We start from the raw sequence: 13,307 nt of genomic DNA on the forward strand, positions 1-13,307 counted from the left end.
TAATAAGAGTCTTTCACTACATTCTTCCATGGTCAGATGATCCAACGTAATTTTGCAATAATGCAAGCTCAATATAATTTATGGCAAAAAGGAGCAGCTTGATGTCAGTTTATGTTTCCCCAAATCCTGTTTTCATTGGGCAATTATCGTTTCAGTGAAAAAGGTTCCAAACGTCTTCAGTTTTCTGGAGAAGTGCCAAGCTGTTGGATAATGGCAGGGTAATTTTAAACCTATAATTTGGAAATACCATTTCTGTTTGAATCCATCCTCCAAAAAAAGCTAGCCTTGGAGAGTTACACTTTAGTTTTCAAAGCAAAACACCAGATTTGTTTTCAAAAATAAACGGCCACAGAAGAGGCATCGAGCAGGCTTGCAAAAGCAGGTGCTGCACAAGCCGTGCCTGTCAATGCCAGCGAGACGCAAATGGAAGAGCACAGGGAGGGCAGCAGCAGAGCCATTGCTATTCTGCAACTTACAGCCACAGCCCCTTGAATAGCTGCTCCAGCCAACAGCAAGAGGAACAGCTGAAGCGAAAGCTAAAACTAGAGCTCATCCTCTGACTAAACTGGGTCAGTTTTAGAGTGGCAAAAATTCATGGATGGAAGGAACTCAAGACACGCTGCCTTTTGCGAGTGTATTTGATGGTTTTTAGGCAAGTATAATGCAACATCCCTGATCATTCTGTAATTTAGAAGAAACACAGTCAGATGTTACAACATTAGCCTCGTCTACTCTTCTGCTCCTGATGCTGAACTACCCTTGTGGATGTCTCTACAGGTTTTGGCAGAAAAGAAATAGGATCTGGCAACTGGGAGATCTAAGGGATGGCTTGGTCCAAGGACATCACCCAGATCATTTGTGCTGATGCCTTGGCTACAAACCATTTACACATCCTGAGCAATGCTTCAGGAAGAAATCCTTCCAGCTTTGCAGGGCAAGTCCTGTGTGCCTGAGGCCTGTTTTGTAGGAAGAGAAAGGCATAGAGTAATTCTTGGTATGCACCGCATTTTGGTAGCAACCTACGTGACTGCCATATTGGTAATGATCCCATAAAAAGAGGTCAACCTCAAATGCACTCTCTAGCTCTTCAGGGTGAAAACTGCAATGCAGCTGAGGTCAAAATTCAAACTGGCCATGGTGAACCTAATGCAGATATTGCTAAATAAACTGTAATTATTCTCTACAGCACACAAATAACCACGGTGGTTTTAATTACCTAAAGTATTTGAGGAACTGGGTACAGTTTTTAGAACCCCAAAGCGTCCTTAGAAAGGCACAGAGGTCAAACACGGAGTTTGAGGTTGCCTGCAGGATTCCTGCCATTCATGATGGGAACAGTGAATCTCACTAAGATCATAGACCTGACTGAATCCCTCCTCACTGGGTTACCTGACAAGCACATCCACTGAGAACAACCCATCCAATTAACACTACACACCCCAGACCATAATTGCTGAGAGAATTCTCTTCCGAGCACAGTTCGTTTAAACATGTTTTTAGCAGAAATACACTCTCAAGTCCTTTTAAAAGCAAAAGGATTGATGCATACAACTAAACAAGTGTCTAAGTGCAGTCCCAAGCTGTAACCTTCGATTCTTTCCCCAGCCTGGGTTGCATTCAGGTACAATAAAACTTGTGTTCGGTCTCTGGTTGATTTTAGATCCCAGAAAGATCCATAAAACTGACTGGAGAAAAAAAAAACAAACAACAAAACCAGCGCAACATTATGAGAAATCCCAAACCAAGAAGCAGCTTGCTTATGAGGAAAGCTCACCCCACAGTGATGACAGGATGTAGAAACACTGTTCTGGGAACACCAAGCATCAAGCTGTGGGTTTCCACCAGTCGCAATAAAATCCCTACCTCCAAACTCTGTCCCATGCACAGTAACCTACTTAAGTTTATGCTCGTGATCTATGCTGACTGCACTGGTTGAACAGCTGTGCTTCTGGAGTCAGGACCACCAGAGCTTCAAGATGTCCTGCTCAAACACATACCTACTGTAATTTAAAGCCATATGCTACTGCCCTGATACATCCTCCTTTTGCACACTCCCAGTGTTTATAATACGTAGAATAGCAGTGACTGTGCTATTAACTACCACAGCAACAGAAAAATTCCCCCCCCCAGCTCAGCCACATAAAAAGAACGGTGCTTGTGGGATGATCTGGGCTGAGCCAGGAACTTCAGGCAGTTCAGCTGAGATCCCAATACTGGAAACTCTCTGCAATTTTTTCCATAGTATTTTTAAACAGATAAAACACACAGTGTGTCATTAATTACCTAATGACCTGTTGGCATGACAAACACTGCAAACAAGAACAAGCAAAACCAAAGTCTTCTGGGTAAATTCCCACTCAATCCAGGAAGATTTAGGACATCAGACAGCAGAAAATAAAGAGCAGAAAGGGAGCGGAGGGGGATCATCTCATCAAAAGCCTAAAAGAACAATGAAAACTTACCTAGACAGAGCTCTGCAATCTTTTACCTCTCTGCAAATGCCACTACTGGCTCCACGCAGCACTTCATACGCTCAGAATGTCGTCTCCATGCTCCTTTATGTGCGGAGCAACGAGGTTTGTTTAATGTGAGCTTAAGTGCTTTTTACCAGGTTAAAACCACCATGCAAACAGAGGAAACAGGTTAGACTGTAACGAAAATTAATAACAAGCAGCACAGTACGTGTTTGGATAGAAACGGCGCTGTGCACGCCTCCCTCCACCTGACACAAACAAGTAAGACCATGAAGGAGCGCTGCCACCCATGCACTGCTGAAGGCCAAAGGCTTCGTGCTCGTCAGCATCTTCTGTGTCACCAGCAACAGCGCAGAGGCATCTCATGGCAGAAAGCTGCCAATCTTTGAGGCCAGGATGTAAACACAGCTTTTCAACTTGCTTCAAAGTATACTGAGAGCTTGTCCTCACCAAGAGATGTTTTAGAATTAGGTCCCCAGGAGAAACACGCAGAGGACCCCTGTCAATGGAAGATGCATCTTGCAGACCACGTCAGAAGTGTGCAACTATGGGAAGTGGTAGGCTGAGAGGATCCCAAAGTTCCCAGACAGAGAGGAACATGAGCAAGAGTTAATTAAGCAAACCAGGAAAATGGTATTAATGAAAGGGACACAAGTAGTGCCATCCTTTGAAGCACATGCAAACACAGAGTAGCAACTATCAAACTGGCCACAGCACAGACAGGAACAAAACACATTTCCAAAGTGGAAAGGGGATGGCAGAAGACACAAATACCTCCAGGAAGGATTTCCCAATGTCGGTTGCCTGGCCATGACCACCAGCGTATGGCAGCAACTGATAGCCTGTAGGCGCACACCTTTTACCTTCCAAAACAAGAATGCCAGCCACCCCAGTTTCCCCAGACTGGGATATATATACACACCAGACACTTGTCTCTCCTCTACCTTCACCCACAACTTGTTCCATGTTTTGGATGACTAGCTCAGTCTCTCTGCCTTGACCCCAGACAGAGCTTCAGATGGTGATTGTGCAGTCCCTTGGCAGGCCCTCTTGGAGCCCCTAAGAGCTTGTACGTTACCCAAGCGTACTTCTGCCTGAAGGAGCTCGTATAACGTTTTGCAGTGTAGTACATGACTGCCTTGGAGCATCTCAGGAGTTGCTACTAACAGGAGTCTTGCTAGAGACTCACAAATGTGAGCTCCTACAGCATCACACAGCTACAACCCACTGCATCATTAACTGGCCACATCTTCAAGCAGACCCAGTGCCTCAACACTGCGTGGGGAAGCCAGGCACAAGATCTGTGGAGGCTGTCAGCCGTAAGATCACCCTCTTTGTTGCTGTAACTGAGTCAGGTCCAGCATCAGGAACCTGGCAGTGGCTGCTCAGGAAGTCTGCTCTGCACTGCCCATTACCTCTGCTCGGCTCAGGTCCCCATCCAGGGCTTTCAACCAGACCACCAAGCCACACTAAAAATAGCCAGCTCACAAAACCAGCTCTTGGCTCCAGCCACTCCACCCTCAAAGTACAGAGACTAGCTAGACTGCCTTCTGCAAACAAAAGGAGAATTCACTCCTCCATCTATTTATAAGCTACTTATTCACAGCTTGCAAGCACAAATTCTTTTCAGGTGAGGAGCTTAGGGGAAGAGATCATGCTTTTCCTGGTTCCATGTTGCACAGAGCCCAGCACCAAGCCTGGTCATTCATTCACCATCTGAGGTTTTTCTCTTTCCTTTCAGCCTCCACATCTAGGCTTGTGGTTACCTTGCCTGTCAACATGCAGAACATTATGCCATGCTGAGAACACCGGTTCATGGGTAAAGCCAGGCATGCACCAGGTGCATTCTGGTTCAACTAGGATATGGCATCTTTATAATAATACAAAATGTTTGTATCTTCTTTACTCCATTTCTTACTCACAGCATATCCAGAAAACAAAAGGCATCACTGGACATCTTGTCCAGGCAAGTGTTCCCAGCTCTTGGCTATGCTGGAAGAGCAGCAATAACAAGAACAACAGTGGAAAATGCTGGGCTAAAGACTAGGTTAAGTCTCTCTGTTTTCCTGCCCAGCGCCTTGCAACTGCCTCACTTTATTAGGAGCTCCCACTGCTGCTGCCTGGCTCCTGGCAGCTTCTCCAGGACTATGATGGAAGTGTCAGAGAAGTCTGCAAAATCCACCACAAAATAAGCAGTGCATTAGTCCACCTACCACAATGGGCTTTGTGAGTTGTCTGCAAGCCACAGGTTAGCTGATCAATACAAGAGACTTCCAGAAGCCGAAGATACACTCACTAAGCCATCCCTACATAACTTATGAAAAAGACTGAGTTTATTAAAGATTATCTGTCAAAAAGTGAAAAAATAAGTACTAGTAACACTGAAGTTATGGATGTCTCCATGGGATATGTCTGTACTTACCAACAGGAACTTCAGCTAGGATAACAGCTCTGCATTTCAATCCCCAGAATGACTGGGGCAGCAAAACCTGGAAGCTTTCAGCGAGCAGACCTGGAGAAGCACTGAGCCTTCAGTGCAGCAGATGGTGTGACAGCAAATGTGCTGGCTCCAAACCCAGCCAGCTCTACCAGCAATGAGTAAGTGACAACACTGCCTTCAGCACTCCACCTGCACCTTTGGGTGGCCAACCTGTGCTGAAGCTGTCATTACAGCATGTAAAGAGAAGCCTACAAAGATACTGGCTCATCAGCACCACACCCACATCAACTCTAGGCCAAATTCAGCCTGGTCTTCCAGGAGGTGGGGGAGCGGTGTGTGACCAGCTGAGCACCCCACATTCCCCTCCACCAGCTCCCTGGGATGGGCTGCTGGCAGGACTCATGTTCTGGTAATAGAGTTCCTCCTTTCTAAGCTGGGAAAAGGCCAAGATACAGAAAGATTGTGATCCAGAAAGACTGCTCGGAGAAATCTTTCTTTCCCTTTGTGGGTAAGGGGCCAGATGGGCAAGGCTATCTCTTACAGTGGTACTCAGTGGAGAAAGGAGTATGGAGACTCTTGGTTAGCTTGCACTGGGAACAGAGAGAAAGTGGAGTTATTGGTCAAAGCCACTGCTGTGGTGCTGCAGCATGTCTCAGAATGGGACTATCCAGGAGGGACTCCCAGAGGCTCTTGAAGCCTCTGTCAGGGAAACAAATGGATGTACCACAATACATCTCTCCCGCCTGACCACATCTCTGATGGGATGGAGTTCAATTCTTGCAGGAAAGGAGCTGTGTCACTGGCTTAGCAAATCCTCACAAAGCCTAGGTCAGACCTGAGCAACAATGAGATCCCACTCCTCTGTGTCATGAAACACTGCAAAGGGCATCTTGGCTCTCCAAGAGGTCAGAGCAGGGAAACATGCCAAGGCCAAGCCCAAGGGAAGAGTTTTATTACTAAAGAAAGACTAAAGCAAGTCTAATTTGCTGTGTGCTCCAGAAAGGTATTTGGCAGATAACATCTGAGTGCACAGGGCACAAGCCAGCTTCCTTGCCTATTTTAGCATACTGTCTCTAACCTGCAGTCAAGCGCTTTCAGATGGGTTTGTCCATCTCTGTTCTTACCACCTCCTAGTATACTTTTTGTCACATGAAACCACAAACTAGCAAGAAAGCAAGCTGTGAGAGTTGGCAAAACGTATCCGCTGCAAGTGAATGTATTGCTTGCTTAATCCTAAGGTGATTGTGCAGCTGGGCTTTTCTTCTTTTTGCTTCTTAAAGAAAAAAACTTTTTTTACCTCTAGCTCTGCATTTCTGGTTGGCATATTTTAACTGGCACTAAGAGACCAGAAAACTCGTGCTCTTACATTTTTTCCCCTCTACTTAAGTGCAATTCTTGCACATTTTGACAGTTACCTGTTCACAGCTGGCCTCACAACTTCTGACTAAGAAGTCCTCGCAGGTGTGACTCTGTGCTTGATCAGGCTTTTGCACCACAAAAGAGAAGACAAGACTAAAACAATGGTTAACAGCCAAGGTGGCCCAGAAGGATAAAGGCTCTTGACTTGCTTTTGAAAATAACATGATTTCAAGTACTGGGGGAGTGGGTGTGATATTAAAGACTGTTAAGCATTGATCAAGATTTTACAATTCAAAGTGCAGAAAAGCTACCCAGCAGGCCCTGCGGAGTGCACAGACACAGCCAGTCCTGCTCCATTTTCACGTCACCAGTCAAAAACCTAACAGTGGACCCACGTACATCAAAAGCCACTCCACACTAGCTTAGTAGGACAACTACGACATTTTGTCCCTACCCTACTTTGATCTTATTAGTGGAAAAACCCTTTGAAAAATCATAACTACAGGAGCCTTTACAGGGTTAGCAGAGCTCAGAACCTTTAATATCTGCGTACCAGTCTGGAGAGAAGTAGCAAGTGCAGAGCCATGGAGGATCTAACACCAACGGTGCCTTATACAGAGTTCTCAGGACAAGTGATAGAGCTTTTTCCCCCATTTAAAAGAATTATGGAACAGGGAAAAGTTGACTTCTCTAGTCCTCTGCCACGAGTTACAAGACAAGCAGGCACTTCCTCAATTAAAATACTGCACCAGTTTTAGCTTCTGCAACTACTCTATAGGCTAGAAGAGGCCTAACTTTCTCCCATAATAAAAATAACAATTTTACACTCCCCAGGCTGGAGAGAGCCACGTAGATTTGATCCATAGTGCACAGTCCGCATTCATATTGGCAGGCAATGAATACAACCTGAATTAAACAGGGAACATGCTACACAGTCTCAGCATGTGCTCAAACGCTGTGCAATTAAAGGACTGTGTGTGTATCCCCCACCCCTGCCCTTACTAAGGTAACCAAAGCAGTAAATTATCCTTAGGGGCTCTGCCAGATCAGGTTTCAAAGCTGATCATTTCCCTGCACCAGAACACAGGTTTAGCTTAAAACCAAACCAAAACACAAAAAGCACGCAGGTTCTCCCCAGCCTCCTAGGGCTCTGAAGTTGCTCTGTGTTCCTTAAAATAAATAAAATAAAAACCCGTAATCACAACAATCCACATTATCTGTGCTTCTCACATCATATCAGAATGAAAAGGCTATACTGTACTAATTCCACCCAAAACTGCTTCAAGAGCACTTCATCAGCTCAGCAGAAGCACGTTTGCACATCCTGCCAGAGCTGCTGAGAAGTCACAGCAAGCAGGGAAAAGAAACAGTTACACAGCATGTCCTCATGCTCCCCTCTCACCCAGCACCCAAACACTGACCCCCATCTCCCAACGACAGGTAGTAACTTGTACTGTCATCCACTTGCTGAATTTTCAAAGATAAATGTTCTTCTCCCAGTGTCTGGGTGAGACACCCCGCAAGCTATTTTGTTATCTTCTCTTTTCCCTCCCTTAAAACCTCCCAGCTTGCAATGGCAACAGAGCGTTCAACCAGAGCAAGGCTGTAGATGCACAGAGCCATTCCACGCTGCCCCACCATCCACTACCCTCCTGCCTACACCCACACACCAGCATTTATCACCCACACACCAGCATTTATCTCCCACTCAGGCTGGAAGCTCCTGGGTGCAAGGTCTGTCCTTCTACCTTGCTGTTTGCACAGCGCATAGCGCAGAGGCCTTCACACACTGATAGGCTTCAGGTGTTCTACCAGTACAAGCAGGAGTTGTGCAATGTTCTGGAGATTTCACACAGCTGGCCTTTCTCAGTCCCTGCTTCTCATACCAGTTCTGCAAAAAGGCAGTGAGTCTTTGTTTGTCCAAACCATACCAACGTGCCAGGAGATCGGAGTTTGCTTCAGCCAAAAAGCATTCCTCATAGTAAAGGTCCTTGGAAATTCCCATGCATGAGAAGTGCCTTGCTAAATCACACAGTGATAATGCCTGGACCTAAACATTCATCACTGGCATCATCAATTAGGGCTTGTGTTTTAGAAGTGCACAAAATATCCAGCCCCTTTTCCACTGCAGAAGATAGGTCTGATTTGGCTTGGAAAAGGAACTTTAGCCACCCAAGTTCATCCACCCAGACAAGTTTTTGGACTGGGGAAGCAGCAGTCAGGATAAGAGCAAAATTCATTATACTTTTCACTTTGCTGTTTTCAATAGAAGCCCCCACTACGCAAAGCTGCTCTCCAGCCTGCACCAGTGATGGGTCATCTCACAGAGACTCCCAGTCCTGCTTTTTGTTTATTTCCATCTCCTTTTCTCCCACTCTTAGGGCTCACCTGTAGTCATGGGTGAGGGTGACACAAGATTCCTCCTTTCTGAGCCTGGCCAGGAGCGCTCCACCCTCCAGCTGCAGCCTGACCAGCCGTGCATCTTCAAGAACATTCTTCATCAACTGCCTGTAATTCCTCAGCAGCACAGCTGCCTCCTGTAGGGATCACAAGAGTGGGATGAGCAGTTACTGCAACCAATGGGCAATGAGGGAGCAGGCAAAAACCAGTGCCCAATCCAAAACACATGCAAACCACATCTCACCTTGGCCCACCCTAGGAAAGAAGGACCTTGGTTCCCATGGCTTTCTCTCAAGCCTGCAAATCCGAAGCAGTAAATAGTGCTCCTTACGCTCTCAATACTTTTCCCAACAGGCTAAAATTTACACTCAGTTCCTATCATTGTCCATACTCCATTTGCTGAGCATAGAAAAAATAAGCTTTCTAGCCTGATTTCCTACTCACAGCTAACTCCTACTTTTCTTACAGCCTGGACTTCCATGGGAACAAGATGCGCTGAAGGGTTTGTGGACATACACATGTATGCAGGAAGGCCCAGAGAAGCCACTGTTGTATCTTCCACTGCCTTACTGCTGGGACACTCAGTGCAGAGCTGGCAGCAATTTCCTACCACATCAGGAGTACAGCAGCTTCTCAAAAGCAGGGGATAGAACACATTTGCAAGAACATTCTCTCAGTCTTTGTACCTTTCTCCTCTTGCCCACTTCCAGACTTCTGTTCTGGAGGCAGTAGAGCTGGAGCTGCAGCACCTTGGCCTGGTGAACATTTGTCTATCTTGTCACCTAACTTTATTCCAGGCCACTCAAGCTAACCTGGTGTGGCACAGCCTGAGGCAGCTGCTCAGTACTAGAGACACCAATGCCAGTACCAGCTACAAAGCTGTGGAGTTGCTAAGAATGCAGTCCAACGCTGGAGCAAGCAAGAGATCTCCTGTGTTTCACTGAGGGTTCCGAAACCAGTTTCTACACCCAGCAGAGCCTCTATAACTTCATTTGGACTTCCACTAGTCCTGTTGTCCTGTGCAGTGACACAGGGAATACCCTGCTTCTACAACTTGCAAATTCAAAGCTACAGCTTTTCTGCAGCTATCCAGCCTCCTGCTGTCTTCTGTCTCAGGCCCACCTCTGACATGAGGCAAGGGATGTGCTTACCTCAGCTCTTTCTGGTAATTTTCCAGATTCCACCTTATGAATGGCTCCCTGGAGGAAGGCACAAGCACCTTGGCATCCTTGTAGCAAATGTTCCAGCTTCTACAAGAAGAAAGGACCAAGGCAGAGATTATGTCTCGTAGCTTACAAGCAAACTGTCTTCTCAGCTTGCAGAAGGTTGCAAGTAGAGAAACCAAGACAGGATCAACTGCATTAACCCAAGGGTTCAATTATACCATTCAGTGAGGCTGTATCAGTAAAGGGAGGCCCATCAGAGGCTTCAGATGCATCACTCTACATCAAGGCCTCTATGCAGACCTTGCAGACTTACATACTCATGGCTTGTATGGGCCATGCTTTACAGAAAAGAAAATCAGTCCACTTATGTCCCACATTCTTCCACTGTTAGCATTTCTTGTAATGTCCCACCAAGATGAATCACTATCCATGAATTGTGAACGAACAAAACATAGAATGAGTACTTGGAAATTCTCTACTTTAAATAATTTATTTTCACGTTAAAAATAGTGTAGATTAAAGATGAGGAAACTGGAAAGCTTCCACAATTAAGCACCTTAAACTACTGACAAATCTGAAATCTTTCCTTTCTTCAGGGCAAGGGGGGAAGGAAAACAAAACAAAAAAAAACCCAACCATTTCACAGGGGTTCATGAGACATTACTTTTCCAAAAAGCCAGTGATAGAAAGCTAAAATACTCTCAAATGCCCCCCTCTAACCACTGAAATCAGAGAAGGGAGAAACAGCTATTCCAAAACAAGCGGGCTCAAAACAAAACAAAAAAAGCAGCTGTTTGAATCTTTCCTGAACTGAACTCCCTCCCTGGAGCACTGGAACAGCCCCAGCAATGACAGATTAGCAGGCAGGATGCAGGTGAGATCACCGAGACAGGAAATCAACACTGTTTGCACAGAGCTGCAGATCTAAAGGGGGTGAGCATAAGGGTCACTGTCCCACACAGTACATCGTATAAATAGGCAACCCGTACAGATTGATTCCTATACTGACTCCCTTGGGGAACATTTTGCATTTTAAGATGCGAGACACAAACAAGAAGTAGTCTGATATCATTCTCCTTCCTTCAAGAATTATTCTTCTGCGTGGACTGAGCACCTCAGCTCTTAAGCTTTTCTCAACTCTATCCAGAAAAGTAATTCATATCATTTTGCAGTTTCTCTGCTTCCTCACTGCCAAAGAGACCTCAAATTCTCAAATTCAATCCCTGGCACCAAGATTAGGCTTCTGCTGCATCAGCATGGGTTCACAGTATTACTTTTAGATGCAAGTTTAAAAAAATAATCCTAAAATAAACTGGGAAAGAGAAGTTAACATTCGGCACCACTAAGCCCAACTGCTGCAGCTTGCCACCAGAAACACAGTGATTTTATCTATGATATCTCCACCTGGTTCAAATGCTGCAGTGGGCAGTGAGGTCAGAGCCAAAAGACCACCAAATCTTTTGAAAGCAGAGGCGATGGTTCTGTCACCCACTGGGGTGAGCAAGTCAAACACAACGCGAAGACAGCCAATTTGTGTGCAGATTTACAGAGATGTAACCCTGCCTAGCCTCAGCATGCCAAATATGTCTCAATACAGCTTTTAAAGATTCAACAAGCCCATGATACACAGGATTTATGCTCCCTCCACAGCACAAGTGTACACAGAGCTGGGTATCGGTGCCACAGCTGCTACTTTTGCAGACTTTTGGCAGTCTGCTGCACGGCCAGCAACACCTGCAGTCCTGCTGTAGATCAGCGTGTGCTGCATTGGTGACTGCAGCACTCCTCATCAATGCCTGCAGCACCCTTTGCCAGAGCTACCTTCTTCATGAACAGTCTCTAGGTGCTGGAGTTGCAGCCACTCTACCCCTAAGGCTTCACCTGTGTCAGCTCAAATACAGAGAGGTCAGCCTCCCTGCACCTTGGGCTGGCTCTAATCCACACCTGGGTATAGTTCAAATCAGATCATTGACCCAGGGCTCCTCTGGGGAAAAGTACAAAGGCCAAAGAGGACCATGGTACTGAAGCCCAATCAAAGCGGGGAGAAGGAAGAGATTGCTCCTCTACTGTTATTTTGGTCCTGAGACCCACCAAACACAAAATCTTGATGTCTCTTTTGTTTCCTTGCCTCATGCGGCCAGCTCTCAAAAATTAATATAATGCTCTCCAGGGCTAAATCTTCTCTGTAGTTTTAGTTTAGATGCTTTCTAAAGAGTTAAAATTTGATGGCAACTTTGGTAAGTAAGTGAATTCTATCGAAAGGAGGAAAAAGATGTTCCTAGCAGTATCTGAACTGATTATCTGGAACTTCCAAGTATCACTCCTGCCAGGACTGCAGTTTTTACTAAGGAACTCTTAGGCTGCTCTGGAGAACCTGCTCCAAAACCAACAAGATCTAACTGTTTTTATTATGCTCGAGTTCTTGATTGTTAGTTCAGTGGCTACATGAGACTAACACCTTCTGCTGAGAGTAGCACAAGAAGAGTCTGCTCTTAAGGCCTCAGAATATAACCAAAGAGAAGCGCCACTGTCTATCACAACAAAACAGGATTCTGTTTCTTCCTTCTCTTCAAAATATGGTCAAATCTGAATTAATGCAGTTCAAGGAGATGAGTTAGAAACCAAAACTTTAGTTCTTGCAGTCATGCCAACAGGTCGCAGTGTGCATCCATTTTATGAAGACAGTATTCTTCTTCTGATAACAGAGAGTCAATTGCATACATAGCTAGCACAGAAACCTTTGTTTTTTAACGCTTGTAGGTTCAGCTGTTGACAAGCTCCTCTTGCTTCAATCCTGTTACCACGCCACTTCTTCTCTCAGATACCAAAGAACACAAGACATCCTACTCACCATGCGGAAGCTTAACCAGTCCCGGTGGCAATAAGGAAAGGTCCCATCCAGTTCTAGAGGCAGCTGTGAGCTGTCTATGTGCTTGTGGAGGGATTTCATGGAGGTGAGAAGTTCAAACTGCACAGGAATAGAAGAAATAAAAGCACACTTGAATTAGAAGTATTATAGGAGGAGAGGAAGGTTAACGAAAGACAGCATACCTTATTTTTTATCTATCTTGCATAGAAACAAGGCGCACAGTGCATATCTGCAATATAACTACAGCACTAAGAAAAACAATTCAATCTTAGAGCAGCTTGCTGTACAGCTTAGTGGGCGAACCTTGAGGGAATGCAGGCCACAACACGCTGTTTCACCAAGCTGAACATCTGTGATGGAAGTTTGGCAGCAGGCAGCCTTCTCCAGAGCCAGTACCTCCCAGGATAAGCAGAGCAACTCCCTCATATATTGAATTGTGATTTGCATTTGTTTGGAGAGTCTGAGAGGTTAAATCCAGTCCCCAGCTTCCCCATCTCACTTCCTGGAAAAACAGTGTAACAGAGCAGTCCCTGCCCTACCCTCAACCCTCCACTCATCACAGCAGCTATTTGCTCCAAGTGTTTCCTGGATCCTGACAC

At 45.6% G+C, this 13,307-nt stretch overlaps 1 protein-coding gene across 1 annotated transcript in view; it reads right to left on the reverse strand.

Annotated features, from left to right (window-relative positions):
- The window catches only part of LOC104540790 (pleckstrin homology domain-containing family G member 4B-like), a gene marked incomplete at its 3' end in the record, with an annotated part of 71,483 nt that overhangs the window by 31,451 nt on the left and 26,725 nt on the right, over nucleotides 1–13,307 (reverse strand). The window contains exons 10-12 of the mRNA XM_010184676.1: nucleotides 12,691–12,807; nucleotides 9,825–9,923; nucleotides 8,662–8,810 (exon numbers count right to left, since the gene is read on the reverse strand). Coding sequence (XP_010182978.1) covers nucleotides 8,662–8,810; nucleotides 9,825–9,923; nucleotides 12,691–12,807 — 365 coding nt within the window. The remainder of the gene's footprint in view (nucleotides 1–8,661; nucleotides 8,811–9,824; nucleotides 9,924–12,690; nucleotides 12,808–13,307) is intronic.

The sequence above is a fragment of the Mesitornis unicolor genome, unplaced genomic scaffold (assembly GCF_000695765.1).
Source record: "Mesitornis unicolor isolate BGI_N332 unplaced genomic scaffold, ASM69576v1 scaffold16695, whole genome shotgun sequence".
NCBI lineage: Eukaryota > Metazoa > Chordata > Aves > Mesitornithiformes > Mesitornithidae > Mesitornis > Mesitornis unicolor.